A 21,972-nucleotide genomic window follows, 5' to 3' on the forward strand; every position below is an offset into this window, starting at 1 on the left:
ACTGTGATTTAGAGAATCATTGTCAAAAAGAGGAAAAATGAGGAGAGACTCATCCCATTCAAAGGATCACAGGATAAATAATATACCCAAGATCATTCAATTATAACACACATTCTAGCCAGCTCTCTGGTTCCAAAGTCCATACTAATTTTACCTCATCTGCATGAAGACTGGTTTTCTTTTTGTTTGTTTGTTTTTTGGTTTGTGTTGTTTTCTTTTGGTCAGTCATGGAGCTTGAACTCTGGGCCTGGGCACTGTCCTTGAGCTCTTCAGGTCAAAGCTGTTTATCACTCTACCATGTGAGCCATACCACCATTTCTGGTTTTCTGATGGTTAATTGGAGATAAGAGCCTCACGGACTTTAGTGCCTGGCTGACTTTGAACTATGATCCTCAGATCTCAGCCTTCTGAGTAGCTATTATTATAAGCATGAGCCACCAGTGCCTGTCTATGAAGATTATTTTAAAAGAAACTTTTGAACTGTGAGGGCCGGAAGTTTGGCCTAGTCATAGAGTATTTGCCTAGCATGCACAAAGACCCGGGTTTGATTCCATGGTACCACATATATAGAAAAGGCTGGAGTAGTGCTGTGGCTCAAATGGTAGAGCTCTGGCCTTGAGAAAAACCCAAGGACAGTGCCCAGGCCCTGAGCGTTGGAAGTTCCTCTTCCCTTCTAGCTGCACCCCATGCTCCTTAACCGTTCTCTCTTTGTCTTCCTCCTGCATAGTCTCATCACACAAAACAGTGTTTAAAGTATTTGTCACTAGGTATGAAACCTAATTGTATAGTTGGGATGATAATGCCAGAAAGAATTATTTGATCTGTGATTTAAGAAAAATCTGATATTTATATATCTCCTAATCATGTTTGACAATTTGTTTTTTGTTTCTTGCCAGTCCTGGAACTTGAACTCAGGGCCTGAGCACTATCCTTGGGCTTTCCTCAAGGCTAGCACTCTACCACATGAGCCATAGCACCAATTCCGGCTTTTATTTATTTAGTTCTGGTACTGGGAATTGAACTCAGGGACTTTAGCTTTTTTACTCAAGGCTGGCACTCTACCACATGAATCATATAGCTCCACTTCTGGCTTTTTGTCATTAACTGCAGATTAGTCTCATGAAGTTTCCTGTCCTTGCTAGTTTAGAACCATGATCCTCAGCTTAGCTTTCTCAGTAGTAGCTTTTAAACTTTAATAATTGATTGAAACACAGTTCCTTGGTAACACAATATATTACAACCCATGCATGCTGGGAGTTGCTCTTTTGGACAGGTGGGGAAGATTACCTTGAGTACAGAAAATTCTACTGGGCATTACTAGTAGAGCTTATAAGGAAGAGCTGGAGAGGTGCTAAACCAGAGTGGGTTTATTTTATTTCCCAGATCTTTGTTTATTCAGATATGGGGAAATCAAACAGATTCTGCAGCTTCTGTCCTTGTTTGAGCAGCAGCCTCACTAATGCCATCTGCATTCTGTTTTCATAAATCCCTGCCATCTCTATCTGAGAACAAATTGTCAAAAAGCAGAAATGTTGCAAACTAATTAGGGCTCTGTGAAAGCTAATGAAAAGTAACTAAACAAATGCATTATCCTTGATTTTATTAGGCTTCCAGGCAGTTCCAGTCAATTCTGCAAGAAAGACAATCACTCCCTGCTTGGGAAGAAAGAGAAACTATTCTAAAATTGCTGAGCAAGCACCAAGTGGTTGTCATAAGTGGTATGACGGGGTGAGATAGTAATTTATTTCAAGTAGTTTCCATGCTACACATGTGACATATATACAGATTACCATAGCCAGATTCAATTTATAGAGCATAAAACCCAGAAATTCATCTAGGAATTTATAGACTTGTATTCTTTTCTTTTCTTTTTTTTTTTTTTTTTTTTTTTTTTTGCCAGTCCTGAGCTTGGGCTTAGGGTGTGACTCTGCCCTTGGGCTTTTCTCAAGGCTAGAACTCTACCACTTGAGCCACAGTGCCAGTGTTGGCTTTTTTCTATGTATGTGGAACCAGGAATCAAACCAAGGTCTTCATGCATGCTAAGCAAGCACTCTACCACTAGGCCAAACTCCCAGCTCATAGACTTGTATTCTTCAATCTTGAAACAATTTTAAGGCAAGTTTTCCAGCTACTTTGACAAGACCTTTTTTTTTTTTTTTTTTAACCAGTCCTGGGGCTTGAATTCAGGACTTGAACATTGTCCTTGGGCTTTCTCAAGGCTAGAGCTCTACCATTTGAGCCACAGCACCACTTCCTGCTTTTTGTACATATGTGGTACTGAGGAATCGAACCTGGGTGCATACTAGGCAAGCACTCTACCACTTGGCCAAGCTTTTTTTTGGGGGGGAGGGTCATTTTTTTCCTATTTCACTCATGCCATATGTGCAAAGACATGTTGCAGGCTTACTTTCTTTTTCTTTTTCTTTTTTTCTTTTTTTTTTTTTGTGGGTCATAAGGCTTGATCTCAGCTTGGGCGCTGTCCCTGAGCTCTGCAGCTCAAGGCTACCACCCTACTCTTGAGCCAAGCCCCACTTCCCATTTTCTAGTTTTCTAGAGATTAATTGGAAATAAGAGTCTCAGGTCCTTTTGTGCCCAGGCTAGCTTTGAACCTTGATCCTCAGATCTCAGCCTCCTGAGTAGCTAGGATTACAGGTGTGAGCCACTGTACCGTGCTGGCTCAGGCTTAATTTCTTTATTCAAGAGTACACAATTAAAGCTGGGAGTGTAACCCAAGCATGAGGTCATGAGTTCAAGCTGCAGAACTGCAAAAAAGAAAAAAGCAGGGTGGGAGGCGGGGTAAGACCCAATTTATAAGTTATAGTTGTGCCTATACTCACTAATCTAGCACTCTTGTATCTTCTAGTTTATTTTTAGCCTCAGTATAGTTACAGCCAAATCAATACATGTAAAAAGGGAAAAAAATGAACCAAAAGGCAATAGTCCTTTAGGATCCATTTGTAAAGTTCACATTTCTAGAGGAATTTATTAACCTTAATTGTATTCTGTTCAGGTCTCCCAATTTATAAATGATATTATTTAGTCGTCTTATTAATTTAAGTTCCTAGAATTTAGTAGATCTAGCTGCTAAATAGTTTCATAAGTTAGATGAAACAACATTTACTCTAGTTAGCTTTAGCACTCCTCATTGCCTGTGTTAACTAGCCCTTGAAAACTTCATTTTAGGACTCATTTGTTTTGACATACAGATGTGGGAAAACCACACAGATTCCACAGTTTATTCTGGATGATTCTCTGAATGGACCACCTGATAAGGTGGCAAACATCATTTGTACCCAACCCCGACGAATCTCTGCCATCTCTGTTGCTGAACGTGTAGCTAAGGAACGAGCAGAACGGGTGGGTCTGACCGTGGGCTACCAGATCCGGTTAGAAAGTGTCAAGGTCTGTATGCTCTACTTATTGCCTGATAATAGCAATTGAAAGTTTTTACATACAAAGAATTTTAAGGGTCTAGAGATTCATGGGAAATTTAGAATATATAAATTTAGGATGTTTTTTTGTTTACGTTTTTCAGTACCAGTACTGGGGATTGAACTCAGGTCAGGCCTGGGTGCTGTCCTTGAGCTCTTTTACTCAAGGTTAGCATTCTGCCACTTGAGCTACAGCTTTACTTCTAGCTTTTTTGGTGGCTAAGTGGAGATGAGTCCCGTAGACTTTCCTGTTTGAATAGCTTCAAACCATGATCCTCAGATCTAGGCCTCCTGAGTAGCTAGGATTACAGGAGTGAATCACCGGTGCAGAGCTTAAATTTACAATGTTTATCATCATTGTTGTTATTTGTTTATTTTGCTAGTCCTAGGGCTTGAACTCAGGGCCTGGACACTGTCCCTGAGTTTTGGGTTTTTTTTTTTTGCTCAAGGCCAGCAATCTGCCACTTGAGCCATTTCTGGCTTTTCCTGTTTATGTGGTACTGAGGAATCAAACCCAGGGCTTCATGTACCCTAGGCAAGCACTCTACTACTAAGCCACATTCCCAGCCATCTAAGGATGTTTTAAATTAATTACCTCTCTCATTACAGTTGAAGTCCCCTTAGGAGAGGGAGGAAGGGAGAGATCTACCTTTTAGTATCCAGAAGTGGAAGTTAGATAAATATCTATTCTTCATTTAAAATATATGTATGTATATGTATTAAAACTTACTTGATTATACCAAATTTCATTTATAAAGGCATTTTATTTTTTATTAGGGTGATCCCGTAAATACTCTTTTACTCTTAAACCTGGAACACATTTTGAATTGATTTTATCACTCACTGTTTGAAATATTTTATGGGAATCTTTTAATGATTTCATGTGAATATTAAATTTTTGCTAGAAGCAAAAAGGTTTTATTGTTACCGCCAAGAAGCTATATCCTTAATGCTGTTTCATATTAAATAGAACTAGTATTGTTTTTTCATATTCTTTATGGCTAACCCTTCAAAAAAACTTACTAGTTGATGCATTTTCAAAAACCCCATTGAATCTTGACATTTTTCTGTGTAAGTCCTCAGCCACTAGGCTGTTGTACTGCACCACAGGAGTGCTGCTGAGAAGGCTGGAAGGGGACAGTGCTTTGCAAGGAGTCACCCACATCATTGTTGATGAAGTTCACGAGAGGACAGAAGAAAGGTAATAAGATGAAACTTTGCCCCGATGAACTCCCACACTTGTAAAATGAAAATATGACTAAATTTTTGTTGTTGTTATTGTTGTTGTTCTGCTTCCAGTTGAGTTTCTTAGAGCTTACACTTTTAAAATTACCAGGCTTAAGTTTGAGAAGAGGAACTGCTTTCTTAATGTCTGTAACACTAGCAGTGTTACATCACATGTTCATCACCAGGAGAGTCACCTTACTAGGTGGAGTCATTCCATTGGATCCAAAGAGACACCTCATAACCTTTCACTTATCAAGCTGAACTAAGACACTACTTATTAGAAATATGCTATAACTGATGGATTGACCAATATGTGCTTCCTTCTTTATTCTGTAGTCTTTAGTCAACATTCATTCATATATTTCTTCTAAATGCCAAGTGATAGATACATTGCTGGAATATAAAAGTCTGTCTCTCTGACAGTGTGGTAGGAAACAGAAATGAAAAAATAAACAGGATGCTGCATTTAGAGGGAATGACCCATAACATGGTCAGAACCCATGTTGGGGTTTTTTAGTTCTCCGTCCCTCCCGATCTGCAGGAGGGATAGGGAGAACACGCCCCAACAGGACAAGCCGAGAAAGGAGAGGGCCGACTGACCGCCCGCAACCAGCCCTCCCTCACTGGAGGACAATCAGATGCCTCAGGGAGACCCATCAAGGCAGGAACTCGTTTATTGAGGAAGTCCATTCAGCTAATATAGGATGCAGGAGCATATCAGCACAAAGGTGGGCAGGGCTGGGGGAGGTACTCTCATTGAGGAAATAGGATGCATGTGCTGAAGGCACAGGGCAGAAGGGTTCAATCCCAGAGGTGGCCTTACAAACCACAGCCAAGCCTTCCAATCAGTCAGCAGGCACCATCTCAGCCAGGTGTGGTCCCAAGACCAGGGAATGAGCACTGGGCCACGAGTTAGGCCTCCTTTTACAGCATAGGTTTCTATTTCCCTAATGTGACGTGCCCCACAAACCCCTATCTCTTAAGAGATGGCATTTAAATTGAAAACTGAATTGTATGCCATGAGAAAGTGCATGGTGGGCACAGACTAAAGGAAGGCCATTGAGGCTTCTGTGCAGTGAATGAAAGCTAACATGGCAGGAAGTAAAGTAGGATCCAAGTCTTGTAGGATCTTATATGACAATGTATAAAACTGTTAAAAAATCAAACCAATTGAAGAGAGGATTTAATTAATAAGATCTATAGCCAGAAGACTATTAGAAGTAAATACATTAATATGCCAGTAAGAAATATGTAGTAATTAGAAACTAAAGAAAAAAAGACTTAGAAGCTGAACACCAGTGGCTCACACCTTTAATCCTAGCTGCTAGGAGGCTGAGACCTGAGGATCATGGTCTTGATCATGGTCTTGAACTCTGGGCCTACGCACTGTCCCTGAGCTCTTCAGCTCAAGGCTACCACCCTACCCCTTGAGCCACAGCGCCAGCCAGCCACTTCCATTTTCCGGTGGTTAATTGGAGATAAGAGTCTCTTAAACGTTAGTTCCTGGGATGGCTTTGTTCCTCAGATCTCAGCCTCCTTAGTAGTTAGGTTTATAGGCGCGAGCCACCATGCCCAGCTTCTTGTTCTTTTTTCCCTCTAATCAATATGTCTTAGAGATGTTTTCATGTCATTACCTAGAGCTGTGTCTTAATCTTTTTTTCTGCCTCATCTTATTTCATAACTTGAATGATATTATTTAGCATTTTGCAGCTGACTAGCATTTAGGTAGTTTCTGGTTTTTTGCAAACAATACTGTACTGAAAATATTTGTACCTGTGTACTTACAGATATCTAGAAGTAGACTGATCAGTCTTAATCATAAATCCCTATTGGTATTTTATTACAAGCCAGTTGGGATTGCACTGAGTTTGGGGAGAGAATTTCATTAAATGTACATCTTTCTGAATGTTACAGTTTTCCCTCCATAGGTCTTATAAATGCCCTACTCCCCAAAATAGAAAAGTTATTAATTTTTGTATATTGGATTCATTTGATCCTCAGGTATCTCTCTTATTTCCTTTAGTGATTTCTTGCTGCTGGTTTTAAAGGATATTGTGCTGCAGAGGCCAACTCTTCAAGTCATCCTGATGAGTGCTACTCTAAATGCTGAGCTCTTTTCTGAATATTTCAATTCTTGTCCAGTTATTACTATACCAGGTAAGTAATGGTATCAGTAGATGTCTGTTATTCTAACCCCCCAATATCATTATTCTAGAGTTCATTTGAGACATAAATTAATAGATTCTTATGCCTCTTTCTGAAGTAGATTGATTTAAAATCATCACTATATAATGTAGTTGATAGAGGAGGTAATACATCTGTTTTTCAGATTTCCATTTTGTATTACTTTTTGGGAAAGGTCTTGGTTCTTTTTTTTCCCCCTCCTGGTCATTAGGCTTGAACGCTGGGCCTGGGTGTTGTCCCTAAGCTCTTCAGGTCAAGGCTACAGCTCTACCATTTTGAACCACAGCCCCACTTCATTTCTGGTTTTCTGACTTTGAACTGTGATTCTCAGATCTCAGCCCCATAGTAGCTAGTATTAAGGCAGGAGCCATCAGCACCCGGCAATGTCTCGGTTCTTTGGAATTTCTAGCAATCCATTGTGCTTAACATCAAAATGTACGTTTCTAGTAGCAATATACTAGAAAAGAGAGAATGTGTTTATCTGTAGGGAATCTACCCACTTCTAGAATGGGGTGAGTACAATGAATAGTATCTTATAATGCCCAACTTTTATTTGTAGAGAATTTTACATATATAAAGTATTTCAAAATTGATTAATGGATCTCCTAAGGCTTTTCTATTTCTTTTTGTGTTTCTAGGTCGCACATTTCCTGTTGACCAATTTTTTCTGGAAGATGCAATAGCTGTGACAAGGTAGGAAGATGTTACTGAAAGTACGCAAGGGGCCAGGAGCGTGGCCTAGTGGTAGAGTGCTTGTCTACCATACATGAAGCCCTGGGTTCGATTCCACAGAAAAGCTAGAAGTGGTGCTGTAGTTCAAGTGGTAGAACACTAGCCTTGAGAAAGCCCAAAGACAGTGGTCAGGCCCTGAGTTCAAGGCCCAGGACTGACCAAAAAAAAAAAAGGTAACAAAATACCAGTATTTAAAATCCATCTCCTTAACTGTAATTCTGGCAAGTACAAAATCTGGCAGTTTTATCATATGTAAAATGAGTTTACTATCATTTGCTACTTTCTTTCTGCCAGGTAATTATTCATGCCTGTAAGCTTAGCTTCTCAGAAGCCTGAAATAATGAGAATCACAGTTCTAAGCCAGACTGGGCAGGAAAATCCATGATACCCTTATCTCCAGCTAACCACCAAAAAGTCAGAAATGGAGCTATGGCTCCATTAGTAGAGCACTAGTCTTAAAGAAGAAGAAGAAAAACACACACACACACACACACACACCTAAGAGACAGCATCAAAGCTCCAAAACAAAGAAGAAATTAAAATGAGAACCAGCTTAAATGTATTTTCTGAATGACTTATTTCTCCTGGCTAGTGTTTTTCTCAAATTCTTAGATAAAACTGAAACATACTCCATCCAATGTATTTCTAACCAGAAGGAATCATAGACTGATAGGATAACCTGAGTAGAACAGAAGCAGCAATGTTCTGCCAAATGTGCTAGTAAAACAGCTGCCAGCAGACACCCCCGCCCCCCACCATAGCCCTGTTTTGATCTTCCTTCCTCAGGTACGTGTTACAAGATGGGAGCCCATATATGCGCTCCATGAAACAAATTTCAAAGGAAAAACTTAAAGCAAGGCGCAACAGAACTGCCTTGGAAGAAGTGGAGGAAGACCTGAGACTCTCGCTTCACCTCCAGGATGAGGATTCTGTCAAAGACGCAGTGCCAGATCAACAATTAGATTTCAAGCAGCTCCTGACTCGTTATAAAGGTAATGTGCTTTCTGAGATAAAAGTATAACTATGCTGAAGATTGTTAGTATTTTTCCCACAGTGGCTCAGTCCTATAATCCTAGCTACTCAGAAGATTAGACCTGTGGATTGCAGTTCAAAGCTAGCCTGCTCAGAAAAAATCTGATCAACTCTTTTAGATTAAATATTACAACATCCCTAAAGATCTGCCTTGAGTTGAACATCTTCATTTATGTGGTTAGGTGCTCCCTTCTTCTGTGCCAGACTTCTCTCAGCTACTCTTTATCCTGTGTGGTTCTTTATCTACATACACTGGCAAGAGCACAAATAAACTCGTAAGTTACTACCTTGGCTTCTTCCTTAAAACTTAGAGTAGTGATGGGTAGGTCGCAGTTGCCCTTCTTGCTATCTTTTCCTAGACTTCCATTCCTGTTCCTCTTAGACCTTCCATCAAAGAATGGTTATCTTTTACACGTAAGAGCCTCTGACCTATTTCTGCTTGTAGAACAGAAAAGGCCAATGAGTTTTCCTTTCTCTCCTCTACTAAAGGTGGTTCTCAGTCCTGAATGTGGAATGGCAATCACCCAGGAGTTAGGGTACCAGTTATTATTCAATTGTTATGAAATATATACTCTTAGTTCTCTAACATGATTCATTTAACTCTTCGCAGTGTCGCGAGTTGTAAGACTAGAAAAATAGACTTCTTTCTTACAAACCTGGGTTTAACTCCCAGAGTTTCTCCTAAATGAATGTGCTCACACCCACACCTCAGTTCCTTTATCTTTAAAATGGGGTCATTTGAGGAGTGACCAAAATAATACAAACCCGCAGTGCCCAGCTAAGTACAGATTTGTGATTCTAATTTAAGTGCACCTGAACTTAAAAATTCTGATAAGCTAATAATTTAATTCCTTATTAAATTGTAGAAAGGGAAAATCCCTTTGGTATCACTTTCAAAATTCAGTTTTCTTTAATAATTATGAGAGAATCTAAGCCATACATTTTTTTGTGTGTGTATGTCAGTCGTGGATATGAGCTCAGGGTCTGAGCACTGTCCTTGGACTTTCTCAAGGGGAGAGCTCTACCACTTGAGCTTCAGCACCACTTCCGGCTTTTTTCTATGTATATGGTACCAAGGAATCGAACCTGGATCTTCGTGCATGCTAGGCAAGCACTTTACCACTAGGCCAAACTCCCAGCCCAGCCATACATTTTTTGTTGTTGTTAGTTCTGGACTTGAGCTCAGGGTCTGAGCACTGTCCGTGGGCTTTCTCAAGGCTAGAGCTCTACCACTTGAGCACAGCACCACCTGTACCTTTTTCTATGTATGTGGTAATGAGGAATCAAGCCCAGGTATTTGTGCACACTAGGCAAGCACCTTACCGCTAGGCAAGCACCTTACTACTAGGCCACACTCCCAGCCCTGCATTTTTAATTTGAAGCATTGAGTTTAACAAAGTTAAGGAAGTATCTCTAGGTCCTAATTTCTGAGGATGAAGAATGAAGGAATTGAAATTGGAAAACATAGCTCTGCTTGTAGTTTCTCCCAGACTGGTCTAAAACTCTTGGCATCAGTCGCCCAAGCCTTGGAACTATGGGGTAGATCACCACAGCCAGCCTTGCTTAGTTTTTCTGAGCTTCTTACCCTTTGTTTAGATGATGTGTAGTCTGTGCCTTTGAGAAAACTTACCTTTCAAAAGTTAACTGATGGGCCGGGACCCATGAAGACCCAGGTTCGAGTCCTCGGTACCACATACATAGAGAAAGTCCAAGGACAGTGCTCAGGCCCTGAGCTCAAGCCCAAGACTGGCAAAAAAAAAAAAAAAAAAAAAAAAAGTTAACTGATTTCCCCAGCTCAATTTTGAGTAGAAGTGTAGTTTAAGGAGGGGGGTGGGGGAGCAGGTACCAGTGACTCACACTTTTAATCCTAGCTACTCAGGAAGCTGAGATCTGAAGATTACAGTTCAGACTATAGACTGTGGTCCTCAGATCTTAGGTCAAAGCCAGCCTGAGCAAGGAAGGTCTGTAAGACTCTTAACCTCCAATTAATCACACATACACACACAGAGCCAGAAGTGTAGAGCAAGTTGTAGAGCAGAAAAAAAAAAAAAAAAAGCTCAGGGATAACACCTAGTTATCAAGCCCTAGAATTGAGTTCAAGCCCTAGGATTGGCACAAAAAAATAAAAAAATTTTTAAAGCCAAATGATAGGGTAAGATTGATTACAGAGCATGTATTCAATAACATGACTTATGGAATTATAACCCCTTTGTACAGCTACTTGATACTAACAAAAAAATAATTGTTTTTAAAAAGTCAATTCTTATAAGAATATTTGACTAGCTAAATGATCAAACAATGAGAAAAATAACTTTCTTGCTCTCTGCTTATTTGCCATTCTCTTTTTTTTTTTTTTTCTCCTTTTTGAAAAGTTTAGCTCTCTATAGTCTTGGGCAAGGAAAAGCTAATTCTGCTCTGCCTTCCATATCCAGCCACATCCTTGTTTGTGTGGCCTACTTTTTCCTTTCTTTTTGCACAACAGGATCCTTTTACCAAAGCAACACTTTTGCTCATCTTCAGACTTTTCAGCATCATCCCTATCTCAGTACCTCAACACTGACAATAAGTTCTCTTTTTCCAATTAGGCTGTAGGTTTGCATGATGGGCAGTATTTGGGGGGGGGGGGTGGGTATGGGACTTGAACTTGGCCTGGGCGCTGTCCCTGAGCTCTTCATCTCAAGGCTACTGCCCTACCGATGAGCCAAGCCTCATTTCCATTTTCTAGGGGTTAATTGGATAAAAGAGTCTCAGGTCCTTTTGTGCCCAGACTGGGTTTGAACCATGATCCTCAGATCTCGGACTCATGAGTAGCCAGGATTACAGGACTGAGCCACCAGCACCTGGTAGTCACATGTACTTTTCAAGAGGACCTATATATTTTCTCATTTCCTCAAAGGAACCTAGAATTTGAATCATTATACAAAGATGCTAGGGGAAAAAGAAAAAGCTATGACCTCTTCATATGTTTTTCCATGGTAACTGTTGCCTGGTCTTCCAACTAATGTGAATAATGAGATGATTTAACCAGGAAGGAGTTTCTATATCTGACTTTTTTTTTTCCTAGTCCTGTGGCTTGAACTCAGTGCCTGGGTACTTTCTCAAGGCTAGCATTCTTCACTTGAGCCACAGCACCAGTTCCAGCTTTTTCTGTATGTGGTCCTGAGAAATTGAACCTAGGGCTTCACTAGGGCTTCATGCCTGCTAGCCAAGCACTCTACTACTAGACTAGGCTCCCAACCCAAGGCAAAAGTTTTCTTTTTTTTCTTTTGGTTAGTTGTGGAGTTTGAACTCTGGGCTTGAGTGCTATCCTTGAGCTCTTCAGCTCAAGGCTACCACTCTACCCATTAAAAAAGTCTTGAAAATTTTACCCTTTTTTTTTTGCCAGTCCTAGGACTCGAACTCAGGGTCTGAGCATTGTCCTTGGGCTTGGCTTTCTTAAGGCCAGAGCTCTACCACTTGAGCCACAGCACCACTTCCAGCTTTTTCTATGTATATGGTACTGAGGAATCAAACCTAGGTCTTTGTGCATGCTAGGCAAAGCACTCTTATCACTAGAACATAGTGGTCTGCACTTGTTACGGGGAGTCTAAAATGCAGTGAGGGTGGTCCATGCTTGTACATAGAGCATGTCCATGCAGAGCAACCCTCTCTCAAAAATAACCAGTATGGGGCCGGGAGTTTGGCCTAGTGGTAGAATGCTTGCCCAGCATACACGAAGACCCAGGTTCAACTCCTCGGTACCACATACATAGAAAAAAGCTGGAAGTGGTGCGGAGGCTCAAGTGGTAGAGCTCCAGCCTTGAGAAAGTCCAAGGACAGTGCTCAGGCCCTGAGCTCTAGCCCAGGACTGGAAAAAAAAAAAACAAAAACAGTATACATTATCCCAACAATTAAAATAAAAAATAACCGGTATAGGGGCTGGGAGTTTGGCCTAGTGGTAAAGTACTTGCCTAGCATACATGAAGACCCAGGTTCTATTCTCAGTACCACATATATAGAAAAAAGCTGGAAGTGGTGCTGAGGCTCAAGTGGTAAAGCTCTAGCCTTAAGAAAGTCCAAGGACAGTGCTCAGGCCCTGAGCTCAAGCCCAGAACTGGCAAAATAAATAAATAAATAACCAGTATAAAGGAAGTAGAAATATGGCTAAAGTAGTAGAGCACCAGCCTTCCATGGGGGGATGGATGTACATGTATATGTGTGTATTTATACATATATATGTATACATATATATGTGTATATAAATGCATATGTATATACATGAGTATATGCATGTGTATATACATGTGTATGTGTGTTTATATGTGTATATACATGTATTCGTGTGTGTATGAGAACGAAATAAAAGTGGGACAAACTGGAGGTGAGGCTCAGGGCTAGAGCACCTATCTAACAAGCATGAGACTCTTGAGTTCAAACCCTAATACTTACCTTCCTTCCCCAAAAAGTTGGAGGCTAGCCTGAGCTAGTGAGTTCAATCCAAGCTACCTCTAGTGAGACACTGTCAAGAAAAGAAGGACTTGGGAGGAAGGAAGGAAGGAAGGAAGGAAGGAAGGAAGGAAGGAAGGAAGGAAGGAAGGAAAGGGAGGGAGAGAGGGAGGGAAGAGAAGAGTAGAGAAGGGAAGAAAGAATGAAGGAAAGAAGAAGGTACTTCTGGCAAGGCTGTGTATTTTGAGACACTAAAAGTAAAAAAATTCAGTACGGTCACTGTGAACCTCTGTGTTTTAAATCATCTCAGTACTCACTTAGTCCCTGGGTATATTGTCTTCAATAAAGTATAGTTATTTTTCTGACTTTTACCCTTCTGTCTTTCAGGGGTTAGCAAGTCAGTCATCAAAACAATGTCCATTCTGGATTTTGAGAAGGTTAATCTTGACCTAATAGAGGCCTTATTAGAGTGGATTGTGGATGGGAAGCATTCCTACCCTCCAGGTAACTGCTTCTTCACTCAGCCCTGATAACCCACCTGTTAAACAGCCAATCCCTGAGTATTTAAACCAGTCTTGAGTGTTTGCGTGACATAAAACTCTGAACATGTAGTTACAGGGCAGTGGAATTAAGAACTTAGGAATCTTATAGCCCTAAATAATGTTCTTTTCTTTTTCTTTACTGCTCTTTTCTTGTTTGTAAAACGAAGACTGAAAAATTCTGTAATGGATATAGTGCTATTCCAAATATTGTAAGAACACATATAGAGCCTTAGGTTGTAGCACAGTGGTAGAGCACTTTCTCAGCATGAGCAAGCCTTGCGTTTAATATCCAGTGGCACATACACACACACTACATTACATTACATTTTAAAAAGAAAGAAAACACATATAAAGCATTTAACATAGTATGAAACCCTGTGTAAATTCAAGCCTAATGGATCCTTCCCTTAATAATGACACCCCTATTTTGTTATTTCCACTTTACTGTTGTTATTGTTATTGCTATTGCCGCTGCTGATGCAATATCCCAGAACAATCACTGCTTCCCTATTCACTGCCTCCCCATCCATGGCCATGTTTACCTCACTTGTGGCCTGGCCTTATGCTCAGACCTCATACCTGAGCTCTTCACATCAAGAGATGTCTGCCGTGTGTCACCTCTGCAGACCACCTTCTCTGCCTTATTCCCTCTCCTGCTTACTCCATTATACTCAACATGACTGGAACACTTAAGCCCATCTGAAGTTAGTGTTTTATAACATCTCCTTCAGTAGATTCCAAATTCCTAATGAATAAAGATTTTTAGCCAGTATAATCCTAGCTACTCAGGAAGCTGAGATCTAAGGCTCATAGTTCAAAGCCAGCCCAAGAACAAAAGTCTTATTTTGAATTCACTACCAAAGAGCCAAAAGTAAAGCTGTGGCTCAAGTGGTAGAGTGCTAGCCTTGAGCAAAAAAGCTTAGGCACAACACCCAAGCCCAAAGTTCAAACCCCAGGACCAGCATACACGATGATGATGATGATGATGATGATGATGATGATGATGATGATGATGATGATAACAGTGATTTTTACTCAACACTGTAGAACAATGAGTGCTTGGAACATTTAGTTTGAGAATAAATTTTTGTTTCATATGTAAATGAAGGTCAGCTCTGTTGGGTGATCATTAAATGCAATGGGACCTCACAAAATGATAGGCTCTTTGCAGTGCCTAAGAGTAAGGTAAATGACTGCCCTCTTCTGGCTACATTAATTTTCATTTCTCCTCTCTTGACAAATTACAAGGTGTAAATAATACATTATCCATGGACTGAGAATCTTTTTTCATTCCAAAGGAAAACTTCCTGAGAAGGGGTGGTGGGGGAGAAGGGGAATGATTATAGTAGCCAAGAAGAAATGATACAAAATTACCTAATCAGGCCAGAATAAATAATGTGACTAGAAAGTCAATGATAGGGCTGAGAATGTGGTGTAGTGGTAGAGCACTTGCCTCATGAAGCCCTGGGTTCAATTTCTCAGTACCACATAAACAGAAAAAGTGGTTCTGTGGCTCAAGTGATAGAGTGCTAGCCTTGATCAGAAAGAAGCTCAGGGACTGTGCCCAGACCTGAGTTCAAGCCCTAGGACTGGCAATAAATAAATAAGTAAAGAGCTTAGTAATCTGTATTAACTTTTTCATTCATCTTACTGCTTGTTTTTCTATATCTAGGTGCTATACTTGTGTTTTTACCAGGATTAGCAGAAATCAAAATGCTCTATGAACAGCTACAGTCTAATTCTCTTTTCAACAACAGACGTAATAATCGGTAAGCCAGTTACTGCTCTCCATTGCGTTTATCTGCAGAGATGAACATCCAGAAAGGTCTTTTTATGGTCCTTGCCTTCTTTGCACTCTGGGGTCACTCCTCAAGCATGCCTGTTTATGCCAGCTGGAGGCAGGCAGCCCCATTTGCTCCAGGAAATATGTTATTCCATCCCAACAACAAAACCTATTTCTCAGTCACAGCATAGTGACTCAGCAAACCTGCGTGTCATTTCAGTTGCTACATTCCTGGGAAGGAAAGGAAAATGGGGATCAAGATAGCATTAGTAATAACTAAGAAATGCTGCCATTTTAGGAGAAGATCTTTCATAGTAGCAAGGCACTAGGGTTTGTTCTTTTCACATTTAAGAAGAAAACTAGCAAACCAATAACACTCTCTAGAAATGGAAGAATGAAGTTTCTTAGCATATAGCACTCTCTCTGTCTCTGGTCTCAAGAGAAAGGTTGTTTTTACTTGCTTTAACTGTGTTAGTGGTAGAACACCTACTATTTATTCCTCTGATTATATTCCAGCACTGGTACTGGTACAAGGTTTTAATTCCTGGAACTGAGCATTTGTAACGATCAGAATCTTCCCACTGAGAGGAACTGAGCCCTGAGTACAGGTGCAGAGAAGTTGCTGATATGTAAAGACATTCTTAATTTTAATGGAATTCAACCCACTCATTCAGTGTCAGTGCTTTCGGTCAGAATCCTTTCTGTGTTTTTCCTTTCAGATGTGTGATTCACCCTCTCCACTCATCTCTGTCCAGTGAGGAGCAGCAGGCTGTATTTGTAAAACCTCCAATAGGTGTAACTAAAATTATCATTTCCACCAACATTGCTGAGACATCCATAACTATTGATGATGTTGTCTATGTCATTGATTGCGGGAAGATGAAAGAAAAGAGGTATTAATTTGGTGAAGTCATAGAGGGAAAGATGCCTTGTTTAGGATATCATGACTATAAATGGTTAATACTAAGGTACTAAGCTACATGGGTGGCTGTTTAACCTAATTTGTTTTCTGTGTTTGCATTGGGGCTTGAACTCAGGGCCTGAGAGCTGTCCCTTAGTTCTTTCACTACAGGCTGGTGCTCTACCACTTGAGCCACAGATCCATTTCGGGCTTTTTTTGTAATTAATTGGTGATAAGCATCTTATAGACTTTCTTACCTGGCCTGGCTTTGAACCTTGATCCTCACATCTCAGTGTGCTGAGTAACTAGGATTATAGATGTGAGCCAGCTGGGTGCAAAGCTGACTCACTCAGGAGTCTAAGATCTGAGGATCATAATTCAAAACCAGCCCGGCTAGGAAAGTCTGTAAGAATCTCCAATTAACTATCATAATACCGGAAGTGGCACTTTGGCTCAAAGTAGTAGAGTACTAGCCTTTAGCTACAAGCACAGGGACAGCTCGCAGGCCCTGAGTTCAAGCCCCATGACTGACAAAAAAAAAAGGAAGAAGTATGGTGACTCATCTATGTCCCTCAATATGTCTTGGTCACATATTTCTTAATTAACTCAATATTATTTAATGATTTCCTTTTCTTTCATAGATATGATGCCTGCAAAGGGATGGAAAGTCTAGAGGATACTTTTGTTTCTCAAGCCAATGCTCTACAAAGAAAAGGTCGAGCAGGCCGTGTTGCATCAGGGGTCTGCTTCCATTTATTCACAAGCCATCACTATAGCCACCAGCTTTTAAAGCAGCAGCTACCAGAAATACAGAGAGTGCCATTGGAGCAGCTGTGTCTAAGGTTACCTGTTTAATTTTATAGTCTGCTTCCAGCAAGTGTAAATGTTTCTCAGCCTATTGAAATTGCATGTTTTCCTTTTTTCTAGCAGAAGACATTTCTCTGAAAATAGACTTGGTTGAGCCAGGCACCAGTGGCTCATGTCTATATGCCTGCCTACACAGGAGGCTGAGATCTGAGGATCAAGGTGGGAAGTCAGCCCAGGCAGAACAGCCCATGAGACTCATCTACAGTTAACCAGCAACCAGAAATGGAACTGTTGGGGTTTTTTTTTTGGTCGGTCGTGGGACTTGAACTCTGGGCCTAGGTGCTGTTCCTGAGCTCTTCAGTTTTCTGGTGGTTAATTGGAGTTGAGAATGCCTGAGAGTGCCCAGGCTGGTTTTGAACCATGATCCTCAGAACTTTATCTCCTGAGTATCTAGCATTATAGACAAAAGCCACCAATGCCCAGCTCCTTGTACTTTTTCAAGGCTAGTGTTCTACCTCTTGAGCCACAGTACCGCTTCTGGCTTTTTCTGTGCATATGGTACCAAGGAATCTAACCCAAGGCTTCGTGCATGCTATGCAAGCACTCTACCACTAGGCCACATTCCCAGCCCTGTCCCATAGCTTTTTTGTGTGTTTTTTTTGTCAGTCATGGGACTTGAACTCAGGGCCTGGGCATTGTCCCTGAGTTCTTCAGGTCAAGGCTGTTGCCCTACCCCTTGACCAGGGCATTGTCCCTGAGCTCTTCAATGCAAGACTACTGCCCTACCCCTTGAGCCACAGAACCACTTCCAGTTTTCTGATGATTAATTAGAGATAAGAGTCTCACAGACTTTTTAGCGCCTGGGCTGGCTTTGAACCTTGATCTTCAGCCTCTAGGTAGCTAGGATTACAGGCCTGAGACACTGCACCCAGCTAAACATTTATTAGCATAGCATTGCCCTGTCACAAGAACTCAGTTTGATTTTTTGTTTTGTTTTGGTCAGTCGTGCGACTTGAACTCTGGGCCTGACCATTGTCCTTGAGCTCTTCAGCTCAGGGCTACCATCCTATCCCTTGAGCCACAGTGCCACCTCCCCATAGCTTTTTATTTTTATTTTTATTTATTTATTTTTGTGAATCATTGAGCTTGAACTCTGCCTGGGCCTGGGTGCTGTCCCTGAGCTCTTCAGCTCAAGGCTACCGCCCTACCTTTCAGCCAAGCCCCACTTCCTGTTTTTCTAGAGGTTAATTAGAGATAAGAGGCTCAGGTCCTTTTGTGCCTGGGTTGGCTTTGAACCTTAATCCTCAGATCTCAGCCTCCTGAGTAGCTAGGATTACAGGCGTGAGCCACCTTGCCTGGACCCCATAGCTTTTTGGGTTTTTTTCCCCCAGTCCCGAGCACTGTCCTTGGGCTTTCTCAAGGCTACAGCTCTACCATTTGAGCCTCAGCACCACTTCCAGCTTTTTTCTATGTATGTGGTACCGAGGAATTGAACCTGGGCCTCATGCATGCTAGGCAAGCACTCTACCACTAGGCTAAACTCCCAGTCCCCCCACCCCCCCATAGCTTTTTAAACTTAAGAGTCCTGCACTTTTTTGCTCAAGGATGGGACTTGAGCCACAGGATTACAAGTGTGAACCCTCAGTGCCTGGCAAGAATTTTATTCTGAAGAAGTTTCAAATATAAGAAGTTTCAAATATAAAAACTTTTTGCAGTGTATTGCTAGGAAAACTAGAAGACATGAGTGCTAGCTAGCATACTGTGTTTGGGACCAATAGCACACTTACGGAATCCACACACTAAGACTAAGGCAGGAGGATGTTGAGTTTGAGGCTACCTTAGACTACACAGAAGACTTGGTCTCACCAAAAAAAAAAAAAAAATAGCATTATATGGTTTATAAAAGCATATATCTGGGGCCAGGATAGTGATAGAGCGATAGAGTGTTTGCCTAGCATGTACGAAGACCCAGGTTTGATTCCTTGGTACCACATACATAAAAAAATAAAAGCCAGAAGTGGTGCTGTGGCTCAAGAGCTCAAGAACTCTAGCTTTGAGGAAAGACCAAGGACAGTGTTCAGGCTCTGAGTTCAAGCCCCAGGACTGGCAAAAAAAAAAAAAAGCATATATCTAGGAAGCACATATCTGTAAATCATTCCTACCAGAGAGAGAGAGAGAGATTGTTCTGCATCAATCCACCAAAGACTTTTTTTTAATCATATATCATTCCTTGGTTTTCTTTTTTAGGATTAAAATTTTAGAGATGTTTAGCTCTCATAATCTCCAATCTGTGTTCTCTCGGCTCATTGAACCTCCACATGCTGATTCTCTCCGTGCTTCAAAAATACGACTACGAGACTTGGGAGCCTTAACTCCAGATGAAGTACTCACACCTCTTGGCTACCACTTGGCCTCTCTGCCTGTGGATGTGAGAATTGGAAAGCTCATGCTGTTTGGGTCTATCTTCCGCTGTTTGGACCCTGCACTCACCATTGCTGCCAGCCTTGCCTTTAAGTCTCCTTTTGTGAGTAAACAACATGCATCTAAATTGTGGTGATGCCATAAGTTCTCTAACAGGCCCAGGGAGAGGGGTACTATAATGGTGTGAGAACCCCCTAAAAATTTGCTTGAGATATGAATTTTTCAGGACATGGTGGTATTTCTTTCCCCAAAAGATCCATGACCAGCTGGGTGAGGGCTCACTCCTGTAATCTTAGCTACTCGGGAGGCTGAGATCTGAGGATCATGGTTCAAAGCCAGCCCCAGCACTAAAGGCCATGAGACTCTTGTGTCCAATGGGCACTAAAGACTATGAGACTCTTATCTCCAATTAACCTCTAGAAAATGGGAAGAGAGGCTTGGCTCAAGGGTAGGGTGGTAGCCTTGAGCTGAAGAGCTCAGGGACAGTGCCCAGGCCGAGTTCAAGCCACATGACCCACCCAAAAAAAAAAAAAAAAAAAATCCATGTTCCAAATAATGACTAAGAACTAAACTTACTAAAATATGCTTTTTAATGTATCTGCTGTGCCTATTTGTAGAAAAATTTAAGGATGTAAACCAATAAAAAAAATCCTACTTGATTTTTCAATAAAACAAATCTGTTGAATCAGGTTAGTGTTATTGAAAATAGTTTTGGGGGTTTTTTTGGTGCCAGTCCTGGGGCTGGAGCTTAGGGCCTGAACACTGTCCTTGGGTTTTCTCAAGGCTAGAGCGCTACCACTTCAGCCACAGTACCACTTCTGGCTTTTTCTATGTGTGTGATACCGAGGAATCGAACCTGGATCTTCATGCATGCCAGGCAAGCACTCTTACCACTAGGCCAAACTCCTGGCCCAGTTCAATCATTTAAAGCATACAATTTAGTAGTCTGTTTGTTGGTTGTCAGTCCTGGGGCTTGAACTCAGGGCCTGAGCACTGTCCTTGATCTTCTTTTGCTCAAGGGTAGCACTCTACCACTTGTGCCACCGTACTTCTGACTTTTTCTGTGTATGTGGTACTGAGGAATTGAACGCAGGGCTTCATGTATGCTAGGCAAGCTCTCTACCACTAGGCCACACTCCTAACCCCCAATTTAGTAGATTTTTTAGGGACGGGTGGTGTAGCTCAGAGGTAGAACACTTGCCTAGCATGCACAAGACACTTCAGATCAGTCCTTAAAAACAAAAAAGGAAGGAAACCCCTTGTTTCTCTTATGGCTATTTGTTAAGATTTTCTGGAGGATTTTTGCATCTATATCCGTAAGAGATCTTGGTATTTTCTCTTTTTGCAATGTTTTCAGTTTCAGTCATTGGCCATATAAAATAAATTCCTTCTTCTATTCTTGGGGAAGCATTTATGAAGATTTTGTTTGAATTTTTTAGGTGTTGAATAGAAGTCTGGTAAAGACAACCAGGCCTAGGAAATTAGATCAATAGTATTGCTTTATTTATGTTACTAGTTCAACCTCTTCATTTGTCCTGGGTCTCTGAGTCAAGTTTGTTAGTATTTTTCTAGGAATTTGTCTGTTTTAGCTTACTTAATTCATTAGCATAAGGTTTTTCATAGTATCTCATGCTAGAGTACACTTTGTTTCAGACAAAACTGCTTTTTTTCCCAAGGCTGCTGGCTTCAACAGTAGCAAAATGCCATTTGAAATGTGTCATTCAAATCCAATTTTCCCTCATTTAGGTGTCTCCCTGGGATAAAAAAGAGGAAGCAAATCAGAAAAAGCTGGAATTTGCATTTGCCAACAGTGATTATTTGGCCCTTCTACGAGCATATAAGGTAAGAAGGTGACCTCCTAGCTTAGCTTCACTACTAGAGACGGTGCTAAAATCAGAGTCACTTCAGTTTGATTTTCTCCAAAATTTAGGGATGGCAGCTGAGTACAAAAGAAGGTGTGCGTACAAGTTATAATTACTGCAGACAGAACTTTTTGTCGGGAAGAATTCTGCAAGTGAGTAGTTTCTGAATAGTTTTCAATTATTTTCCATTGTGGTCCTCACCAGAGACTATTTACAGCTGCACCTTGCTTGTCCTGTCCTGACATTGAAAATGTTATTCCTGGACTATACTGGCTTGTCCAGCTGTGTAGAACAGAATCCCCAACTGTGACATCAGGTTTTCTGTGCTAAAAAAATCTCCCTAGCCTGTTTTTCCTTGCTAGTTTTCTCAATATGGAAGACAGTAGAATGTCAGCATAATAGAGATGACTGCTTAGTAGAAGTCAGTTTCTCAGTAATCATACCAGATATTCTTAACCAGGATCCATAAATCCTTACCATTGTAATCAGTTATGTGCTTGCATGTATTGCATTAAGAAGAAAGATCATAGTTTTTGTCAGACTTGTTAGGTCTGTAACCATCTCTAACACATTCCCCATATCCCACTCTCCTCCCACCCCCCTGCAAATAAAAGAACTAACACTG

At 41.0% G+C, this 21,972-nt stretch overlaps 1 protein-coding gene across 3 annotated transcripts in view; it reads left to right on the forward strand.

The window, feature by feature from the left end:
- The window catches only part of Dhx57 (DExH-box helicase 57), a 45,449-nt gene that overhangs the window by 13,043 nt on the left and 10,434 nt on the right, over positions 1–21,972 (forward strand). For all 3 annotated transcript variants that reach the window (XM_090337110.1, XM_090337109.1, XM_090337108.1), the window contains exons 7-19: positions 1,607–1,728; positions 3,207–3,402; positions 4,508–4,632; positions 6,682–6,815; positions 7,481–7,535; positions 8,361–8,566; positions 13,419–13,535; positions 15,246–15,342; positions 16,076–16,249; positions 16,899–17,099; positions 19,312–19,588; positions 21,232–21,327; positions 21,416–21,499. In XM_090337110.1, the coding sequence (XP_090193236.1) occupies positions 1,607–1,728; positions 3,207–3,402; positions 4,508–4,632; positions 6,682–6,815; positions 7,481–7,535; positions 8,361–8,566; positions 13,419–13,535; positions 15,246–15,342; positions 16,076–16,249; positions 16,899–17,099; positions 19,312–19,588; positions 21,232–21,327; positions 21,416–21,499 (1,884 nt within the window). The remainder of the gene's footprint in view (positions 1–1,606; positions 1,729–3,206; positions 3,403–4,507; positions 4,633–6,681; positions 6,816–7,480; positions 7,536–8,360; positions 8,567–13,418; positions 13,536–15,245; positions 15,343–16,075; positions 16,250–16,898; positions 17,100–19,311; positions 19,589–21,231; positions 21,328–21,415; positions 21,500–21,972) is intronic.

This window comes from Megascapheus bottae, chromosome 7 (genome assembly GCF_031878675.1).
Source record: "Megascapheus bottae isolate mThoBot1 chromosome 7, mThoBot2.hap1, whole genome shotgun sequence".
Lineage (NCBI taxonomy): Eukaryota > Metazoa > Chordata > Mammalia > Rodentia > Geomyidae > Megascapheus > Megascapheus bottae.